General features: G+C 41.8%; 2 protein-coding genes across 2 annotated transcripts in view; both read right to left on the reverse strand.

The window, feature by feature from the left end:
* Window positions 1-5,740, reverse strand: part of LOC118386446 (oxysterol-binding protein-related protein 6-like) — a 94,371-nt gene extending 88,631 nt beyond the window's left edge. The window contains exon 1 of the mRNA XM_052523023.1: window positions 5,439-5,740. The gene's annotated coding sequence lies outside the window, so the exon portion shown is untranslated. The remainder of the gene's footprint in view (window positions 1-5,438) is intronic.
* Window positions 5,741-10,234: 4,494 nt separating this feature from the next.
* On the reverse strand, window positions 10,235-14,573 carry LOC118386409 (RNA-binding protein 45-like). Its single transcript, XM_035774143.1, has 10 exons — window positions 14,023-14,573; window positions 12,689-12,811; window positions 12,477-12,603; window positions 12,264-12,383; window positions 11,991-12,164; window positions 11,756-11,885; window positions 11,499-11,598; window positions 11,196-11,359; window positions 10,727-10,935; window positions 10,235-10,476 (listed from the first exon to the last, which is right to left on the reverse strand). The coding sequence occupies exons 1-9, from the start codon at window positions 14,290-14,292 to the stop codon at window positions 10,743-10,745; spliced, it is 1,401 nt and encodes a 466-aa protein (XP_035630036.1). The 5' UTR covers window positions 14,293-14,573; the 3' UTR covers window positions 10,235-10,476; window positions 10,727-10,742.
* Between the last annotated feature and the right edge of the window lie 7,139 nt (window positions 14,574-21,712).

Raw genomic sequence — 21,712 nt, forward strand, 5'->3', positions numbered from 1 at the left:
TTCTATTACCATCAGACTGTTGAACAGCTTCTATCACCATCAGACTGTTGAACAGCTTCTATCACCAGACCATCAGACTGTTGAACAGCTTCTATCACCATCAGACTGTTGAACAGCTTCTATCACCAGGCCATCAAACTGTTGAACAGCTTCTATTACCATCAGACTGTTGAACAGCTTCTATTACCATCAGACTGTTGAACAGCTTCTATCACCAGACCATCAGACTGTTGAACAGCTTCTATTACCATCAGACTGTTGAACAGCTTCTATTACCATCAGACTGTTGAACAGCTTCTATCACCAGACCATCAGACTGTTGAACAGCTTCTATTACCATCAGACTGTTGAACAGCTTCTATTACCATCAGACTGTTGAACAGCTTCTATCACCATCAGACTGTTGAACAGCTTCTATTACCATCAGACTGTTGAACAGCTTCTATCACCATCAGACTGTTGAACAGCTTCTATCACCATCAGACTGTTGAACAGCTTCTATCACCAGACCATCAGACTGTTGAACATTAAAAAATCCTACAATGTGATTTTCTGGATTTTTTTTTCTCATTTTGTCTGTCATAGTTGAAGTGTACCTATGATGAAAAGTACAGGCCTCTCTCATCTTTTTAAATGGGAGAACTTGCACAATTGGTGGCTGACTAAATACTTTTTTGCCCCACTGTATATACTGAACAGAAATATTAAAACGCAACATGTAAAGTGTTGGTCCCATGTTTCATAAGCAGACTATCTATTTTGTTTAGATGAGGCATATGCCAGGTTCATGTACAATAATACCTCGTCAGTCATCAATATCACAGTGTTATTGACCAGACTGTCAGTCATCATTATCACAGTGTTATTGACCAGACTGTCAGTCATCATTATCACAGTGTTATTGACCAGACTGTCAGTCATCATTATCACAGTGTTATTGACCAGACCGTCAGTCATCATTATCACAGTGTTATTGACCAGACCGTCAGTCATCATTATCACAGTGTTAGTGACCAGACTGTCAGTCCTCATTATCACAGTGTTATTGACCAGACTGTAAGTCCTCATTATCACAGTGTTATTGACCAGACTATCAGTCATCATTATCACAGTGTTATTGACCAGACTGTCAGTCATCATTATCACAGTGTTATTGACCAGACTGTCAGTCATCATTATCACAGTGTTATTGACCAGACTGTCAGTCATCATTATCAGTGTTATTGACCAGACTGTCCGTCATCATTATCACAGTGTTATTGACCAGACTGTCAGTCATCATTATCACAGTGTTAGTGACCAGACTGTCAGTCATCATTATCACAGTGTTATTGACCAGACTGTCAGTCATCATTATCACAGTGTTATTGACCAGACTGTCAGTCATCATTATCACAGTGTTATTGACCAGACTGTCAGTCATCATTATCACAGTGTTATTGACCAGACTGTCAGTCATCATTATCACAGTGTTATTGACCAGACTGTCAGTCATCATTATCACAGTGTTATTGACCAGACTGTCAGTCATCATTATCAGTGTTATTGACCAGACCGTCAGTCATCATTATCACAGTGTTATTGACCAGACCGTCAGTCATCATTATCACAGTGTTATTGACCAGACTGTCAGTCATCATTATCACAGTGTTAGTGACCAGACTGTCAGTCATCATTATCACAGTGTTATTGACCAGACTGTCAGTCCTCATTATCACAGTGTTATTGACCAGACTGTCAGTCATCATTATCACAGTGTTATTGACCAGACTGTCAGTCATCATTATCAGTGTTATTGACCAGACTGACTGTCAGTCCTCATTATCACAGTGTTATTGACCAGACTGTCAGTCATCATTATCAGTGTTTGTGACCAGACTGTCCGTCATCATTATCACAGTGTTATTGACCAGACTGTCAGTCATCATTATCACAGTGTTAGTGACCAGACTGTCCATCATCATTATCACAGTGTTATTGACCAGACTGTCAGTCATCATTATCACAGTGTTATTGACCAGACTGTCAGTCATCATTATCACAGTGTTATTGACAAGACTGTCAGTCATCATTATCACAGTGTTATTGACCAGACTGTCAGTCATCATTATCACAGTGTTATTGACCAGACTGTCAGTCATCATTGTCAGTGTTACTGACCAGACTGTCCGTCATCATTATCAGTGTTAGTGACCAGACTGTCAGTCATCATTATCACAGTGTTATTGACCAGACTGTCAGTCATCATTATCACAGTGTTAGTGACCAGACTGTCAGTCATCATTATCACAGTGTTAGTGACCAGACTGTCAGTCATCATTATCAGTGTTATTGACCAGACTGTCAGTCCTCATTATCACAGTGTTATTGACCAGACTGTCAGTCATCATTGTCAGTGTTACTGACCAGACTGTCAGTCATCATTATCACAGTGTTATTGACCAGACTGTCAGTCATCATTGTCAGTGTTACTGACCAGACTGTCAGTCATCATTATCACAGTGTTAGTGACCAGACTGTCAGTCATCATTGTCAGTGTTACTGACCAGACTGTCAGTCATCATTATCACAATGTTATTGACCAGACTGTCAGTCATCATTATCACAGTGTTATTGACCAGACTGTCAGTCATCATTATCAGTGTTATTGACCAGACTGTCCATCATCATTATCACAGTGTTAGTGACCAGACTGTCAGTCATCATTATCAGTGTTACTGACCAGACTGTCAGTCATCATTATCAGTGTTAGTGACCAGACTGTCAGTCATCATTATCACAGTGTTATTGACCAGACTGTCAGTCATCATTATCACAGTGTTAGTGACCAGACTGTCAGGCATCATTATCACAGTGTTATTGACCAGACTGTCAGTCATCATTATCAGTGTTATTGACCAGACTGTCCATCATCATTATCACAGTGTTAGTGACCAGACTGTCAGTCATCATTATCAGTGTTACTGACCAGACTGTCAGTCATCATTATCAGTGTTATTGACCAGACTATCAGTCATCATTATCACAGTGTTATTGACCAGACTGTCAGTCCTCATTATCACAGTGTTATTGACCAGACTGTCAGTCATCATTATCAGTGTTATTGACCAGACCGTCAGTCATCATTATCAGTGTTATTGACCAGACTGTCCGTCATCATTATCACAGTGTTAGTGACCAGACTGTCAGTCATCATTATCACAGTGTTATTGACCAGACTGTCAGTCATCATTATCACAGTGTTATTGACCAGACTGTCAGTCATCATTATCACAGTGTTATTGACCAGACTGTCAGTCATCATTATCACAGTGTTATTGACCAGACTGTCAGTCATCATTATCACAGTGTTATTGACCAGACTGTCAGTCATCATTATCACAGTGTTAGTGACCAGACTGTCAGTCATCATTATCACAGTGTTAGTGACCAGACTGTCAGTCATCATTATCACAGTGTTAGTGACCAGACTGTCCGTCATCATTATCACTGTTCAACAGTACTGATGGTCTGCTGCTCCAAGGGTGCTGCTGATCACCATTTCTGTTCCATAATTAAGCAGGTGGAAAACAGACCCATGTAGATCACATTACTGGAAGAGAACACAGGGGCTTCATTCCTATCAGGGAACAACTACTGCGTGATATTAACAGGTAATAAGCGCACAGTGATTGGTTGACTGGGAGAGGTGAAGAAGGTGAGATGAACTGAACTACTGGCAATGAGGTTAATACAGATGAGAATCCATTTCCTATGGTATCACTTTCATATGTGATGACAAAAGTATTGCATCCGCTTCCACTGGCACATTGTAACACTGGCACATGAGCAAACAGTCTTAAAACACTCACTCAGTTGGACAATAGAACTTAAATGGGAAGGCAATCATGTGATGTGGATGTGCATTGTAACTAGGCCTATAGGATCAGTCTGATTTGACAGTGAAAGGCCTGTGGAGCTAAAGGTAGTGCATTGTGAAGGTGTACAACAATAAAACAATACAAAAAGATGACTATTGCACCCTGAATATTGTATTTACAATAGTAGAATGGACTGAACATTTCATTTAACGTACAGTCTCGTTAAACCTGACGTTAAACAGGGTCCTTCAGAAGCACAGGTTCTCAGCAAACTACTATAATTGACCCATTAAAAACAGCTCAAGGGTTCCAATTGTGTCACAATTTGTTAATGAAACAAGTCATCAGAAAGATGAAAAGGTCTCTGTGTTTAATAAGATAGCTGGTCTAGGATCAGTTTTGCCTTCTAAATCACATGAATGAGAAGGGGGATCTGACACTTGACCATCATGAAATTAAATGAGGACACCTTGAGCAGGTCTCCTCTCCTCAGTCCCCCAAAAATGACAATCAATGAATAGTGCTAGCAAAGCTTAATCTGTTCAGGGATGTGAATGCCTACACAAAGTTCTGACACACACACTTATCCCACCAGACATGCCACCAGGGGTCTTTTCATGGTCCCCAAATCCAGAACAAATTCAAGAGAGCATACAGTACTATATAGAGCCCTAATTGCATGGAACTTCCTTCCATCTCATATTGCTCAAATAAACAGCAAACCTGTTATTTTAGACAGATAAAGCAACACCTCGCGGCACAACGCCTCTCCCCTATTTAACCTAGATAGTTTGTCTGTATGTATTGATATGTAGGCTACGTGCATTTGAAAAAAAATATATGTATTTGAGCTGTTCTTGTCTATTGATGTTCTGTATTATGTTTCATGTTCTATGTGGACCCCAGGAAAAGTAGCTGCTGCTTTTGCAACAGCTAATGGGGATCCTAATAAAATACCAAATACCATGTAGTGACAGGCAGATAATTACAACATTGTGATTGTGAATCCCGCCCTCCAGGCAATGCCCTTTTGGTTAATTCAAGTCTGTGTTTAAAAACCTCACTGCAATGTCATATTCTGACCTTCATTGCATCTGGCTAAATTCCCTTATGGGATGGATTCTCATGCAGAATATCGTTGTAGGCTACTGCTCGGTGGGAAAAGGTATTGTACACAGTGCATGACAATCACATGTGAGAAGGTATATAGTGGCAGCGTGATGATGCAACTTGTGTACGTCACTCACCAACTCATTTCTTCCTCATATAGACTACTTCACTTAATCGAAAGATAGTTTTTGACATTGTACAACTAAGACAACCATTTGAAATGAAGACATGAAATCATTGTAGTCCATTAGGCACTAGCAAATGCAGCAGAATTACTGCCATCGGTTTCTCAGGTAGGCATTGGTCAGGTAGGGCATAAACAGAAGTAGCCTTCCCTAGTGTCTGAGGATGCCTTGTGAACACTTGACTGGAAAGGCTTTTCTAGAAACAATTTGACTTCAATTACAAAGCGCAGGGCCGCAATTCACATAAAGTACAGTTTGACCAAGTATGGAAAACATAGCTTACCGAGGTTTTATTGTACTGACCATGTCTTGCATTTTTTTTGGCGCAGGAAATAAAATGAGACGACTTCCCTTTACAACTGAAAAACCCGCGCCCTCCTTGAGACAGATGATAGCTAGAAGGTTCCGCGTTGAAACCCCTTGTGCATATAATAGATGATATAAAAGGTTTCGAACATAAGCTAATGAAAAGTAAAAATAAAAAAAATAAAAAGTACTGTATATATCCGTTTTCCTGAATACAGTGAGACGGATGCTCAATGTTCCTCCCTGCAGCAAGGATGAGTTTTGGAGGGAAGAAATGGCCGGACTGGATCCGCACGCGAGATGGACCAATGGCGCTTTCGCAAACCCAGGCACTGGATTTCTGTCAGCGCAGTAAACAAGTCACGACAAGACTGCTAAAGACATTTCCAAAATGAGAATAATTGGGGTTAGAAAGCTTGTACTAAATTCAAGCCTACTTGAAACGCAGGGACTTTGTTTATTTTTTTATTTTAGTCTCTTTATGGAAACAAACATAGTGAAACACAGTTTCACGTCAAACGTGATATTTTAGTGATGCTGGCTTAGAACATCTGATGTTCGTTATTATAGGTCCCTGTATGTGACGGTACTATAAATTCTACTCTAGCCAATGAAGTCTAGCGCATATGTAGAGTGACCAATAACGGCAAATGGATGCAGCAATGGGATAATTGTTAGAAGCGTTCCCATGTTCGTACTGGGGTTTGTGACGGAGGCATTTTACGATTGGGGAAATAGTCTTGTATAATAGCATAGTACGGCCTCTGCCAAAAAGGTCTGGATCCTCCTGACACAGGTGGTACCGTTTACACTATGGTTTCTGGTTTGAGCTAGAATCTGTGCTCCATTAAACAGTGGTGGTGGTGTGGGGGGGGGGGGTAAACTGAACTCACTATTGGTAAAAATGTAGAATTTCCATTTGTCCAGGATGAATGAGTCACCTCATTCCACCCCTCTCGTTGCGGAAGAGGATTAAGCAATGCAGCAGTCTTTCCCAATAATTAGACTGCCATCTTGTGGTTGTACTGTTAACCAAAGCCCTCAACTAGGCAAATGCAATTCTGTGGAATTTGTGACAAGCAAGTTTTATAGCCTGAACATATAAAAGTTTGTTTAGTGCCTACTCAATCACTTTTTATAGCTACTGTTTACAGGCCTCCTGGGCCATATACAGCGTTCCTCATTGAGTTCCCTGAATTGCTATCGGACCTTGTAGTCATAGCAGATAATATTCAAACTTTTGGTGACTTTAATATTCACATGGAAAAGTCCACAGACCCACTCCAAAAGGCTTTCGGAGCAATCATTGACTCAGTGGGTTTTGTCCAACATGTCTCTGTACCTACTCACTGCCACAGTCATACTCTGGACCTAGTTTTGTCCCATGGAATAAATGTTGTGGATCTTAATGTTTTTCCTCATAATCCTGGACAATTGGACCACCATTTTGTTATGTTTGCAATTGCAACAAATAATCTGCTTAGACCCCAACCAAGGAACATCAAAAGTCCTGCTATAAATTCACAGACCACACAAAGATTCCTTGATGCCCTTCCAGACTCCCTTTGTCTACCCAAGGACGTCAGAGGACAAAAATCCGTTAACCACCTAACTGAGGAACTCAATTTAACCTTGCACAATACCCTAGATGCAGTTGCACCCCTAAAAACAAAACACAATTATCATAAGAAACTAGCTCCCTGGTATACAGAAAATACCCGAGCTCTGAATCAAGCTTTCAGAAAAATGGAACGGAAATGGCGCCACACCAAACTGGAAGTCTTCCGACTAGCTTGGAAAAATAGTACCGTGCAGTATCGAAGAGCCCTCACTGCTGCTCGATCATCCTATTTTTGCAACTTAATTGAGGAAAATAAGAACAATCCAACATTTATTTTTGATACTGTTGCAAAGCTAACTAAAAAGCAGCATTCCCCAAGAGAATGTCTTTCACTTCAGCGGTAATAAATTCATGAACTTCTTTGAGGAAAAAATCATGATTATTAGAAAGCAAACTACGGACTCCTCTTTAAATCTGCGTATTCCTTCAAAGCTCAGTTGTCCTGAGTCTACACAACTCTGCAAGGACCTAGGATCAAGAGACACTCAAGTCTTTTAGTACTATATCTCTTGATACAATGATGAAAATAATCATGGCCTCTAAACCTTCAAGCTGCATACTGGACCCTATTCCAACTAAACTACTGAAAGAGCTGCTTCCTGTGCTTGGTCCTCCTATGTTGAACATAATAAATGGCTCTCTATCCACCGGATGTGTACCAAACTCACTAAAAGTGGCAGTAATAAAGCCTCTCTAGAAAAAGCCCAACCTTGACCCAGAAAATATAAAAAACTATCGGCCTATATCGACCCCATCATAGCACTGAAACTGCACTTGTGAAGGTGGTAAATTACCTTTTAATGGCATCAGACCGAGGCTTTGCATCTGTCTTCGTGCTCCAAGACCTTAGTGCTGCTTTTGATACCATCGGTCACCACATTCTTTTGGAGAGATTGGAAACTCAAATTGGTCTTCACAGACAAGTTCTGGCCTGGTTTAGATCTTATCTGTTGGAAAGATATCAGTTTGTCTTTGTGAATGGTTTGTCCTCTGCCAAATCAACTGTAAATTTCGGTGTTCCTCAAGGTTCCGTTTTAGGTCTACTATTGTTTTCACTATATATTTTACCTCTTGGGGATGTCATTCGAAAACTTAATGTTAACTTTCACTGCTATGCAGACGACACATAGCTGTACATTTCAATGAAACATGGTGAAGCCCCAAAATTGCCCTCGCTAGAAGCCTGTGTTTAAGACATTAGAAACTAACCTAACCTACCTACAACCTAACCTAACCAACAAAGCATTACATGGGCTTGCTCCTACCTATCTCTCTGATTTGGTCCTGCTGTACATACCTACACGTACGCTACGGTCACAAGATGCAGGCCTCCTAATTGTCCCTAGAATTTCTAAGCAAACAGCTGGAGGCAGGGCTTTCTCCTATAAAGCTCAATTTTTATGGAATGGTCTGCCTTACCCATGTGAGAGATGCAAATTCGGTCTCAACCTTTAAGTCTTTACTGAAGACTCATCTCTTCAGTGGGTCATATGATTGAGTGTAGTCTGGCCCAGGAGTGGGAAGGTGAACGGAAAGGCTCTGGAGCAACGAACCGTCCTTGCTGTCTCTGCCTGGCCAGTTCCCCGCTTTCCACTGGGATTCTCTGCCTCTAACCCTATTACAGGGGCTGAGTTATTGGCTTACTGGTGCTCTTTCATGCCGTCCCTAGGAGGGGTGCGTCACTTGAATGGGTTGAGTCACTGATGTGATCTTCCGGTCTGGGTTGGCGCCCCCCTGGGTTATGCCGTGGCGAAGATCTTTGTGGGCTATACTCAACCTTGTCTCAGGATGGTAAGTTGGTGGTTGAAGGTATGCCTCTCGTGGTGTGGGGGTTGTGCTTTGGCTGTTTGGCCCTGTCCGGGGGTGTCCTCGGATTGGGCCAGTGCCTCCTGACCCCCCCTGTCTCAGCCTACAGTATTTATGCTGCAGCAGTTTATGTGTCAGGGCGCTAGGGTCAGTTTGTTATATCTGGAGTACTTCTGTCTTATCCGGTGTCCTGTGTGAATTTAGGTATGCTCTCTCTAATTCTCTTTCTCTCAGAGGACCTGAGCCCTAGGACCATGCCTCAGGACTACCTGGCATGATGACTCCTTGCTGTCCCCAGTCCACCTGGCCGTGCTGCTGCTCCAGTTAACTGTTCTGCCTGTGATTATTATTATTTGACCATGCTGGTAATTTATGAACATTTGAACATCTTGGCCATGTTCTGTTATAATCTCCACCCGGCACAGCCAGAAGAGGACTGGCCACCCCACATAGCCTTGTTCCTCTCTAGGTTTCTTCCTAGGTTTTGGCCTTTCTAGGGAGTTTTTCCTAGCAACCGTGCTTCTACACCTGCAAAGCTTGCGGTTTGGGCTTTTAGGCTGGGTTTCTGTCCAGCACTTTGAGATATCAGCTGATGTACAGAGGGCTATATAAATCAATTTGATTTGGTGACCATCCTAAATGTATCTACAACCAGCCACCACCATTACTACTGCAAACTCATATTATATAAACATTTTTCAAAACCATACATACTCTAAAACTTTAACCACAAAAATACTTAAAGAGAAAGCAAGTACCATCAATTGTACTTCATGTGCAATTACCATCTAGTTTATGTTCACTTCGCCAATATTCAACGCCGTCTCTATTACAGTAGGTGCCGCTGTTCAACAGCAAAGCACAAAGTATTTGCTAGTTGACACCATGGGGCATATATACTAGTTATCAGTGTAGTAACTCATTAATATATGACTCTGGCACAGTATATATATATATATATATATATATATATAATACACACACACAGATTTCACCCCTCACCGGTCAAACTAAAAGCATCTCCGTTTTATATCTGAAGTCTGAACGTTGCTTTCCTGGTTCTATTTTAGACCCCACCCAACCCTAGCTGGTCCTTAAATGTATTTTTACCCCAACTCAGTCTTCCCAGCAACGTCTGCTAAATGGCATATATTATTATTATTATATTATATTATTCTGAATTTGCGGCCCTGTTATGCCCTTCAGCCCACTGGAAACAACAAGTAGGCTGCATTAAGAAAATATAAAACTTGGATATAAATAATACAACAAATCTAGTCTGCTAATAACATTGAGGAAAAACCTACAATATTTGACACATTAAAAACAAATAAATTCACACAAAATGCATTGGGTGTTTTTTTTTATTAAGAACATATTAGGACCAATGCAGATTCAAACTATTCCGTAACATCAAAATATCAATCTTGAGAAGAAAAGGACCACCACTGTCATCACCTTCAGCGTTAGTACAAAGAAACATCAAAGTAAGGTACAGAGATCACTGTCCGTAGTGTGGTCGTAATTTGGTCCTGTCATCATTTATGTCGGTTCAGTCATGTTGGAGGTCATGTCACTTAGGTCATCTCTGTAGGAACAAAAACATCAGCACTTTAAATATGCATTAAACTGTGTTGGTCTCTCCTAATGTGTTACCCAGAGTCAGGTTAAGAAAAAAAAGTATATTGTTTAGTCCTGCTATGTACTTACCTTATGTCTGCTGGTAACGCAACATACGGCTCTGGTAATTCAAGTATGTATAAAGAAAAAAACAGCCGGTGGACACTCGCTGTCATTGATCGCTACAGAATTTAGTCTTAACCCTTGGAGACACTTACCTTGTTCTGTGTCCCCCTAATAGGTGCGTTGACGCTTGTGCGACTCCTCTTTGGGCGGGTCAGCCCGCATCACCTTCATTTTAACGCCATTCACCATTTGACCATGTAGGGTCGCCATGGCATCATCAGCACTCTTTCTCTCTGCGTACTTCATGTAGCCCACATTCCGTCCAGGCACAAGGAAAACCTCAACCAGAGAGCCAAAACGGCTGTAGAAACAGAGAGAGGGGAATAAGTGATCGGCAGGAATTTTGACCTCCCCCAATCATCAATACTCACAAGTTCGCAACTATCCCTCTAGCCCAACTATCCCTCTAGCCCAACTATCCCTCTAGCCCAACTATCCCAAAGTTACAAAAGGAATAGAGAATTAAGAGTATTTTATAAACTGTTGTTAGTTTAAAGAGTTTATCAGTAATAAGTCTTAATAAACAGTGTATTAATGAAAATAATGGCAAGTATCTCATACCAGAACACATCTTCAAGCACATCCATGGGCAGAGGCAAAGGTTTGAAGACCACAAATAGGCGTTCTTTCACCCGGCTGTCTGAGGGGGCCAACTTCTGGAGAGGTGGGAGTGCAACATCTGTCTGTACCCGGGGGCTCTGAGGAACAGCGGGTGATGGGTAGCCCTGACAACGACATATCATAAAGTTTGTTAGGAGGTTCAATCATCATGTAGTAGTTTTTTTTATTTTTAAATCTTGGTTAGCTCTAGAAAGTACTAGAAAAGGCCTCGTTCCCTCAAAGTTAACCAAGTCAGTAACTTACAGTACTCGTCTTCCTAAGTGGTGGTGGGCCAGTAGGAGCATTGCACACGATAGACATCATCTGGGCTGCTACCAGCTGCATGGCCATCCTTCCCACTGGGCTGGAGACAACAAGAGGGTAAATAAGGACCAAACAATAACAACGACCTACAAACAACAAGGACCTACCACACCCACAATAACATCTACTAAACAGTTGTATGTGACAAATAAAATTAGATTTGATTTACAATACCATGAAGTTACATTTCATCCTACCTTCTTCTGTCCTGCCCATCATCAATGTGAGTGACTACTAGCCGGTTCCCGGGTGGGTACTCAAAGCCATCCAGCTTGTTTTTCGCATAGACAGCTGATCCAAGGTTGTTGTAGCGAATCATAGCTTGCCCTGAAAGGGTAGAAAACACACACAAAAAAACACTACTAGCCACCAATTCCTATGCAATACATCGGGTGTTGCATCTGAGGGAGTAACTGTGTGTTTTGTGGCTACCTGTGCTGAAACCATATGAATCCTGCTGCATCTCGCAATAATCCATCCCCGGGATCAGGTCAAAGAGGCTATAGACTTGATCTTGGGTGATGCTCGCCCTTGATGACACCATTAAGCACCTGGTGATGATGTCTGTGCCCCGCATGTCTCCCCTGGTATGAAAACCAGAGTCCACTTCAATGGGAGGAAATAGAATGGTTTAGAATTTACGGGAAAAACAATCATGGGTCTGAAGAAATTGTAGGTCTAATCACACCAATGGCAGGTACATACCAAATGGATAGGAAGTCATTCCTGGGTCACCCTGGACATGCTCTGGTCTGGCAGGGCTGAAGTAGTCGTTGTCTGGGGCTGGCGTTTTGTTCCTCGGCTCTGCAAGAATGGCCCTATATGCTGTTGTAAACAAAAACGACACAAACATGGATTACTAGATTGATAGTTTGGGTTTTCACAGACATGTGATATGAATAAAAAGAGACAACTTACTCTTCTCACAGTTCTCTATGGCGGTGGCTGCCTGTGAGGGTTTGTGGTATCTCACATACCCCAGGCCCTTACTTTCTCCTGTGGTTTTATTCTTTACGATGATGCAATACTCAATGTCACCATATTCCTGTGAGAACAAATGAGTGATAAGCATAGGCAATTCCAATACGGTTTGTCAGCCAAATACAACATGATCGAGGGTGATGAACTACCTTGAATGTTTCTTTCAAGTCGTCCTCCGTAAAGGTTTTGGGAATCATCACAAATATTCTGGTGAGCTCCTCATCCTCCACATCTCGGTGGCTTCCGGAGGACCTCGCCTGGGCAATAAACACCTGGCAGAAGAGATAACTTAGCACAGTTAATAAATATATAAAAAATACACACACACCAAACCTGACAGAAGAGTAAGAACCTACGCCGACAGGTGAAGTAAAGGCTTACGAGCCGCACCCCAATGATCAGGAAAATGACTGAGATTACTTTGGCCCAGTGAGAGTATGATTCATGCCTTTTGTCCAATCTATTTGCACCATAAGGCTGGGTGAAGGAGTTGGGTTCTGTCAAGTCAGTCAAAATATCTAGAAGTGGACTTGTGTGTCTGTCTTCCTCCCAGAGGGAGAGGGCACTACACATTACGAGCAGTCTCATGCTGTGATCTCCAGAGCAGAGTGCTGCTGAAAGGAGGATCCCCGGTGTCTGTCATGCACACAACTTGGTGCATCGCAGACAAGGTTTCCAGCGCCATACTGAGGAGACCAAGTCGGTCCTACTGGTTGCACGTGGTAATTCGTCTTTGAAAAAAAAACGTTATATTGGGAGTTGTGCCTGTTGTCAGAGGACTGGACTCATCATGGATATAACCCGTTTAACATATTTTAGTAAACACTTTTAACACCTATTTTTCTTCAAACTGAATTGTTGGTTAAGGACTTGTATAAGTAAACATTTCACTCATGTCTACACCTTTTGTATTCAGCACGTGACACATACAATTATTTTATTTGACAGCATCCACCATTTTAAAGTAGTCAACTGGGTGGGGATTAATATGAGTTGGGAGCAATTCGCCAATGAAGAAGAAAATTGAGTACCTTAAAAACAAATACTGCCTCAATGGCGCTGCCCATACTGTCACAGATGCTATATAAACGGTACAGATACAAAAAGGAGTCCTCCATCTCCATGGCCTGTTCACACGCTTATCCGCCCTCATTGGCTAGAATGGAACCCCCCCCCACATATCTTAAAAGGCATGCAGTTCCAATAGTGATCAAATCGACGATCTTTTTAATATAATAGACCATCTGTAATCTGTCTAGGGATAAGATGCTGGTGCAATTTCTTACCCCATCCCATGTCACTTTTTTGGTCAACAAAATGTGCAAGGCACTTTCCGAACTTCGAAAGGCAGCCAGCCATATGTAGGCCCAACTCCTTCATCCAGCATGATACTACACACATCCGTCGGGAAACCAAATGAAGAAGCACTAGCTACAATAAGTGTTAATAACATGAGCAAAGTCACTGAAGCCAGAGTACATACCTTGATTGGTTTGGTTCCTTCGACCAAGCATTTTCCATGCATTTCTTCCATAGCGGTACATGCCTCGGACGATTTGGTAAATTTCACAAAGGACACTCCTTTTGACTCCTTTGTCTGTTTGTCTTTGACTACCCAAACATCCTGAATTTCTCCAAAAAGAGAAAACTGCTCCCGGATCATGTCCTCGGTGATGGACTTACTTGTAACTAGAAACAAGCGACTATTTGGGGGATCATCGAGATCCGTCGACGGCCTAAATGCATCCTCCATTTTACCACCCTGAAAACTATCTCGCTAAGCTAACGTTAGCTAACAAGAGACACACACACACTTGCGAAGTGGAGTCGACGATGATCCGAAAACAGCTATCGATAGTTTAAAGGTTTCACTTGTTCTGTCTAGCACCGTTTAAATTAAATTTAAAAAACAAGTAATAGTATATTTTCTGTAGCGAGTGATGTTACGTTTGATACTGAAACTCCGAGAAATGCGTCGAAATTGCGGCAACGTACAAATGCCTGTCTCTCCTTTTCCGGAAGAAACACGTGATCAATGACGTCCAAAGATTCGTTTATTCGAACAACCACCTGATTGGTTAGGTGAAGAGAGATAAATAGTAATGGCGTCTTTTTGTATGCACTAACTCCGCTATGAAATCGTTGGACAATGCCTATGGAGAAAATGAATGGCATTCTGGTAGTTTTTTTTTGTTTGTTGCATAAACACAGATTTAGGAGATCTTATACGTTCTGTTCTATGAGATAATCTTAATCAGCTAACGTCACATTTTGTGAATGTTGAAGAATTTATGTTATTAAAAAAAGTACATAAACCACAAAGGCTTCATAATTCATAAAGGTCATGTTATCTGACTGCTATTATCTTATAGAACAAAACGTAAGATCTCCTAAACCTTAATTCCAAAAGCCTATTTAGACATATTTTTTTTCACATAGGGGTGACTGAACGAACCAGAGGTTCTGGCTTTAGGGCTACAAGCAAGCGCTTCCTTCTTCTTTTGAGTTTAACAGAGTTTAGCATCCGATATGTTGCAATATACAGCCCCCAACTGGACTATACTATAAATGTATTACACTTTCAAATCAAATCAAATTTTATTGGTCACATACACATGTTTAGCAGATGTTAATTGCGGGTGTTGCGAAATGCTTGTGGTGTAGCGAAATGCTTTGTGGTCCATAATGTAAAATATTAAAATACATTTTTAAAAACCTTCCAACTAACCCTACAGTCGTTAAAAACCAACTACCCCAATCCATTAATATGACCCTATCTGCTCCCGCACCATGCCAATGGCCTGGGAGGAAGGGATACCACCACACAACACACCCTATAACTCTTCTGAAGTCAAATCTCGTACGCCCAAATACTTCTCTGCAGCTGCCACCAAAACATCTATTTCTGTGATTTACGTTACATTTCTGCGGTACAGTTGATAACCATTGCACATAAACGCTAAGCCAACCTTACTGAAGCATATATCACTCGTTGGCCTATCCCTCTGTGCTGGCACATTGTCCTGGTCACCATCTTCCTGGTCACCTCAGCAAATATTTGGAGAGCATGAGCAGTGGCCACACACAGGAGAAAAAACAAACTCAACTCTGTTCTACTGTTCTTGGTGATTTTCTTGGCCTTTCTGTGACACTGGGTAATGTAGATGTCCGGGAGGGCAGGCGTTGGGCAGACCCCACCACCCTCTCAAGAGCATTGCTACGCAGACGACACCATTCTATATACTTCCGGCCCGTCCTTGGACACTGTGCTATCTAACCTCCAAACGAGCTTCAATGCCATACAACACTCCTTCCGTGGCCTCCAACTGCTCTTAAACGCTAGTAAAACCAAATGCATGCTTTTCAACCGTTCGCTGCCTCCACCCGCACGCCTGACCAGCATCACCACCCTGGATGGTTCCAACCTTGAATATGTGGACATCTATAAGTACCTAGGTGTCTGGCTAGACTGTAAACTCTCCTTCCAGACTCATATCAAACATCTCCAATCGAAAATCAAATCAAGAATCAGCTTTCTATTCCGCAACAAAGCCTCCTTCACTCACGCCGCCAAACTTACCCTAGTAAAACTGACTATCCTACCGATCCTTGACTTCGGCGATGCCATCTACAAAATTGCTTCCAACACTCTACTCAGCAAACTGGATGCAGTTTATCACTGTGCCATCCGTTTTGTCACTAAAGCACCTTATACCACCCACCACTGCGACTTGTACGCTCTAGTCGGCTGGCCCTCGCTACATATTCGTCGCCAGACCCACTGGCTCCAGGTCATCTACAAGTCCATGCTAGGTAAAGCTCTGCCTTATCTCAGTTCACTGGTCACGATGGCAACACCCATCCGTAGCACGTGCTCCAGCAGGTGTATCTCACTGATCATCCCTAAAGCCAACACCTCATTTGGCCGCCTTTCATTCCAGTTCGCTGCTGCCTGTGACTGGAACGAATTGCAAAAATCGCTGAAGTTGGAGACTTTTATCTCCCTCACCAACTTCAAACATCTGCTATCTGAGCAGCTAACCAATCGCTGCAGCTGTACATAGTCTATCGGCAAATAGCCCACCCATTTTTACCTACCTCATCCCCATACTGTTTTTATTTATTTACTCTTCTGATCTTTTGCCCACCAATATCTCTACCTGTACATGACCATCTGATCATTTATCACTCCAGTGTTAATCTGCAAAATTGTAATTATTCGCCTACCTCATGCCTTTTGCACACAATGTATATAGACTCCACTTTTTTTCTTCTTCTTCCTATTGTGTTATTGACTTGTTAATTGTTTACTCCATGTGTCCATTGTTTACTCCATGTTTACTCCACTTTTTTTTTCTTCTTCCTATTGTGTTATTGACTTGTTAATTGTTTACTCCATGTTTACTCCAACACTCTGTGTTGTCTGCTCACACTGCTATGCTTTATCTTGGCCAGGTCGCAGTTGCAAATGAGAACTTGTTCTCAACGTTGCAATTGCTGTACCAGGTGGTGAAGTTTGTAAGGGTCTTAGGGGCCAAACTGAATTTCTTCAACCTCCTGCCTTGTAGGGTTGTCACGATACCAATATTTGCAAAACTACGATAACAGATTTTCCATGGCAAAAAAATAAAACACAAATTAGACTAAACTATGGTCCTATAAAAACCTACTTATGTCAAATGTTGGGTGTTATAGCTTCTAAAATAAACAAATGTGACAACATAATGCTGTTTGTTTAAAAACAAATGTTCCTCAAGATATTAAATATTTTGTTTCCTTGCCGCGATACTTCCGAGTATTGCGATACTGGTATTGTGGCAAACCCAAAACTTTTTCACCACACCCTCTGTGTGAAGGGACCGTTTCAGGTCATCAGTGATGTGCACGCCGAGGATCTTGAAACTTTTGACACTCTCCACTACAGGCCCTTCGATGTGGATGGGTGCGTACCAGTGGAGGCTCCTCAGAGGAGGAAAATTGTAAAACATTTAAAAAAGTTATCCCTTTTAGATAAAACTATACTAAATATAATCACGTCACCAAATAACTGAAAACACACTTCGCAATGAAGGTCTACAGTAGCCTCACCAGCACTCTGTAGGGTAGCACCATGGTGTTGCCGGAGTACAGCTAGTTTCCGTCCTCCTCTGGCAACATTGACTACAATACAAAACCTAGGAGGCTCATGGTTCTCACTCCTTTCCATAGACATACACGGTAATTATGACAACTTCCGGAGGACGTCCTCCCGTCTATCAGAGCCCTTGCAGCATGAACTGACATGCTGTCCACTCAATCAAAGGATCAGATAATTAATCTAGTACTGAAAGCATAAGCTACAGCTAGCTAGGACTGCAGTGTATAAAATGCGGTGAGTAGTTGACTCAACAAAAAAAAACCTGAGAGGGTGGTACGGCTTGTGACAATATTCCATGTAACTGCTCTGCCGCGTCCACAATGATTTCGATCTTCCTGGACCTTCTCTCCACCTTGGCAGTGCCATTAATCCCCATAGCGATAAAGCCCACAAAGTCCACCTTCTTAACCTTTAAAATGTCAGGATTCTACTGGTGAAATGCAACCCCTGCAGCCTGCAGTGAAGGTCTATCCACCACCATGGACTCTTCAGGTGCACCATTCAAACCCTCAACCCTTTTAACAGCCGCTGTATATGATGAAATGCTCTGTACAACCCTGACTTTGGCCACCTCATTCTCTTTCACCCTTGTGGGGCATTTGAAAGAAGTGGCTTCACGGTTCCCACCACAATTGCAACATGTCATTATTTTCATCACTTTTATACTTGATATCATTGGCCACTTTAATAAATGGAACACTAGTTATTTTAATAATGACACAATAAGAATGTTTACATATCTCGCATTACTCATCTCATATGTACAGTGCCTTGTGAAAGTATTCGGCCCCCTTGAACTTTGCGACCTTTTGCCACATTTCAGGCTTCAAACATAAAGATATAAAACTGTATTTTTTTGTGAAGAATCAACAACAAGTGGGACACAATCATGAAGTGGAACGACATTTATTGGATATTTCAAACTTTTTTAACAAATCAAAAACTGAAAAATTGGGCGTGCTAAATTATTCAGCCCCTTTACTTTCAGTGCAGCAAACTCTCTCCAGAAGTTCATTGAGGATCTCTGAATGATCCAATGTTGACCTAAATGACTAATGATGATAAATACAATCCACCTATGTGTAATCAAGTCTCTGTATAGTCTCAGAGGTCCGTTAAAAGCGCAGAGAGCATAATGAAGAACAAGGAACACACCAGGCAGGTCCGAGATACTGTTGTGAAGAAGTTTAAAGCCGGATTTGGATACAAAAAGATTTCCCAAGCTTTAAACATCCCAAGGAGCACTGTGCAAGCGATAATATTGAAATGGAAGGAGTATCAGACCACTGCAAATCTACCAAGACCTGGCCGTCCCTCTAAACTTTCAGCTCATACAAGGAGAACTTTTCTTCAGCAGGGACAGGGAAGATGGTTAAAATTGATGGGAAGATGGATGGAGCCAAATACAGGACCATTCTGGAAGAAAACCTGATGGAGTCTGCAAAAGACCGGAGACTGGGACGGAGATTTGTCTTCCAACAAGACAATGATCCAAAACATAAAGCAAAATCTACAATGGAATGGTTCAAAAATAAACATATCCAGGTGTTAGAATGGCCAAGTCAAAGTCCAGACCTGAATCCAATCGAGAATCTGTGGAAAGAACTGAAAACTGCTGTTCACAAATGCTCTCCATCCAACCTCACTGAGCTCGAGCTGTTTTGCAAGGAGGAATGGGAAAAATGTCAGTCTCTCGATGTGCAAAACTGATAGAGACATACCCCAAGCGACTTACAGCTGTAATCGCAGCAAAAGGTGGCGCTACAAAGTATTAACTTAAGGGGGCTGAATAATTTTGCACGCCCAATTTTTCAGTTTTTGATTTGTTAAAAAAGTTTGAAATATCCAATAAATGTCGTTCCACTTCATGATTGTGTCCCACTTGTTGTTGATTCTTCACAGAAAAATACAGTTTTATATCTTTATGTTTGAAGCCTGAAATGTGGCAAAAGGTCGCAAAGTTCAAGGGGGCCGAATACTTTCGCAAGGCACTGTATATACTGTATACTGTATCCTTCAATATCTATTCTTTACTATCTATTGCATCTTAGCCGTTCTGTCACTGCTTATCCATATATTTTATACTTATATAGTCTCATCCCAGTCCTTTACTAGATTGTGTGTATTAGGTTTTTTGTTGTGGAATTTGTTAGATGTTAAAATTGTTAAATATTACCTGTTAGATACTGCTGCACTGTCTAGAAGCATAAGCATTTCACTACACTCGCAATAACATCTGCTAACCATGTGTATGTGACCAATAAAATTTGATTTGATTTGGATTTTTTTCTACTTCTACGGATCAGAAGAAACGTGTGTTGTGTCTCACACGATTTTATACGTTTGAAGTATCGTGTGTGTCTCTTAGGAACAGGGCACCCCTCAAGGGGCTTATATCTGGCGTCTTGTGGGAAGTGGATGTTGAAGAGATTTAAATATATTCCTGGAGTGATTGATGCATGTCAGATGAATCACGTGGTTAAAGAAGAAAAATTGAAGAGTCTATCTGTTCTTTAGAGTCAGAGCATTTATCCCAAGACCAATGCAGTGTGATCATTGTAAAGCTTTTGGTCATGTTTCAAGTGTTTGCAGAAGTGAGAAGCCGAGATGTCCAAGTAGTGGAAAAGATCACATTATATGTTGTCTGGAGGTAGGCAGTCACCTCTATGTGCTAGTGGTGGGTGTTTAACAATCTGATGGACTTGAGATTGAAAAACAGCTTCTATCTCTCTGTCCCAGCTTTGATGCACCTGTACTGACCTCGCCTTCTGGATAGAAGCAGGGTGAACAGGCAGTGGCTCGGGTGGTTATTGTCCTTGATGATCTTTTATGCCTTCCTGTGACATTGGGTGTTGTATGTGTCCTGGAGGGCATGTAGTTTGCCCCCGGTGATGCGTTGTGCAGACAGCAAAACCCTCTGGAGAGCTTTGCGGTTGTGGGCAGTGCAGCTGCAGTACCAACCCAATCCGGCTGCGCGCGTGTGCTATCGTGCATAAATGTATTTTGTCCCCGTTCACCAAACGCGATCACGACACACAGTTTAAAATATCAATACAAACTCTGAACCAATGACATTAATTTGGGGACAGGTCGAAAAGCATTAAACATGTATGGCAATTTAGCTAGTTAGCTTGCACTTGCTAGCTAATTTGTCCTATTTAGCTAGCTTGCACTTGCTAGCTAATTTTTCCTATTTAGCTAACTTGCAGTTGCTAGCTAATTTGTCCTGGGATATAAACATTGAGTTGTTATTTTACCTGAAATGCACAAGGTCCTCTACTCCGACAATTAATCCACACATAAAACGGTCAACCAAATAATTTCTAGTCATCTCTCCTCCTTCCAGGCATTTGAACATATATGGTAATTGGCATCTACACTTTCATAGTATTACCACGACAACCGGCAAAACAGTTTGTCTTTCAATCACCCACGTGGGTATAACCAATGAGGAGATGGCAAAGTGGATACCTGCTTCTATAAACCAATGAGAAGGTGGGAGAGGCAGGACTTGCAGCCGATCTGCGTCAGAAATAGAAAGGAGTTCTATTTTAGCCATTGGCTACTCAGACGCAAGCAGTGTGGGTGCAATAATTGAATAACATGGATTTCTAAATGTATTTTGCGACGCTCGCGCACGCGACGCAAGCGGTGTAGTCAGGGTATTACAGGATGCTCTCAATTGTGCACCTGTAAAAGTTAGTGAGGGTTTTCAGTGACAAGCCACATTTTTTCAGCCTCCTGAGGTTGAAGAGGCGCTGTTGCACCTTCTTCACCACACTGTCTGTGTGCATGGACCATTTCAGTTTTGTAGGTGATATGTACACCGAGGAACTTAAAACTTTCCATCTTCTCCACTGCTGTACCGTCAATGTGGATAGTGGGGTGCTCCATTTGACCTACTCTCGTGATCCTCACAGCCTTCACTCTACCCAGAACTCTCTCCACCAGTTTGGATATCTCAAATGGATTCCTCAAGATTGGTAATTTGATCAGCTACTTCTCGTTAATAAACTGTACTCCAACAATATACAAA

The sequence above is a fragment of the Oncorhynchus keta genome, chromosome 7 (genome assembly GCF_023373465.1).
Source record: "Oncorhynchus keta strain PuntledgeMale-10-30-2019 chromosome 7, Oket_V2, whole genome shotgun sequence".
In the NCBI taxonomy this organism is placed as follows: domain Eukaryota; kingdom Metazoa; phylum Chordata; class Actinopteri; order Salmoniformes; family Salmonidae; genus Oncorhynchus; species Oncorhynchus keta.

Coding starts and splice junctions, on each gene's coding strand:
- LOC118386409 (XM_035774143.1), bottom strand. CDS start 14,292: ATGGAGGATGCATTTAGGCCGTCGACGGATCTCGATGATCCCCCAAAT. Junction 12,384..12,476: donor CATAGAGAACTGTGAGAAGA/GTAAGTTGTCTC, acceptor TGTTTACAACAG/CATATAGGGCCATTCTTGCA. Junction 11,886..11,990: donor TTCATATGGTTTCAGCACAG/GTAGCCACAAAA, acceptor CTACCCTTTCAG/GGCAAGCTATGATTCGCTAC.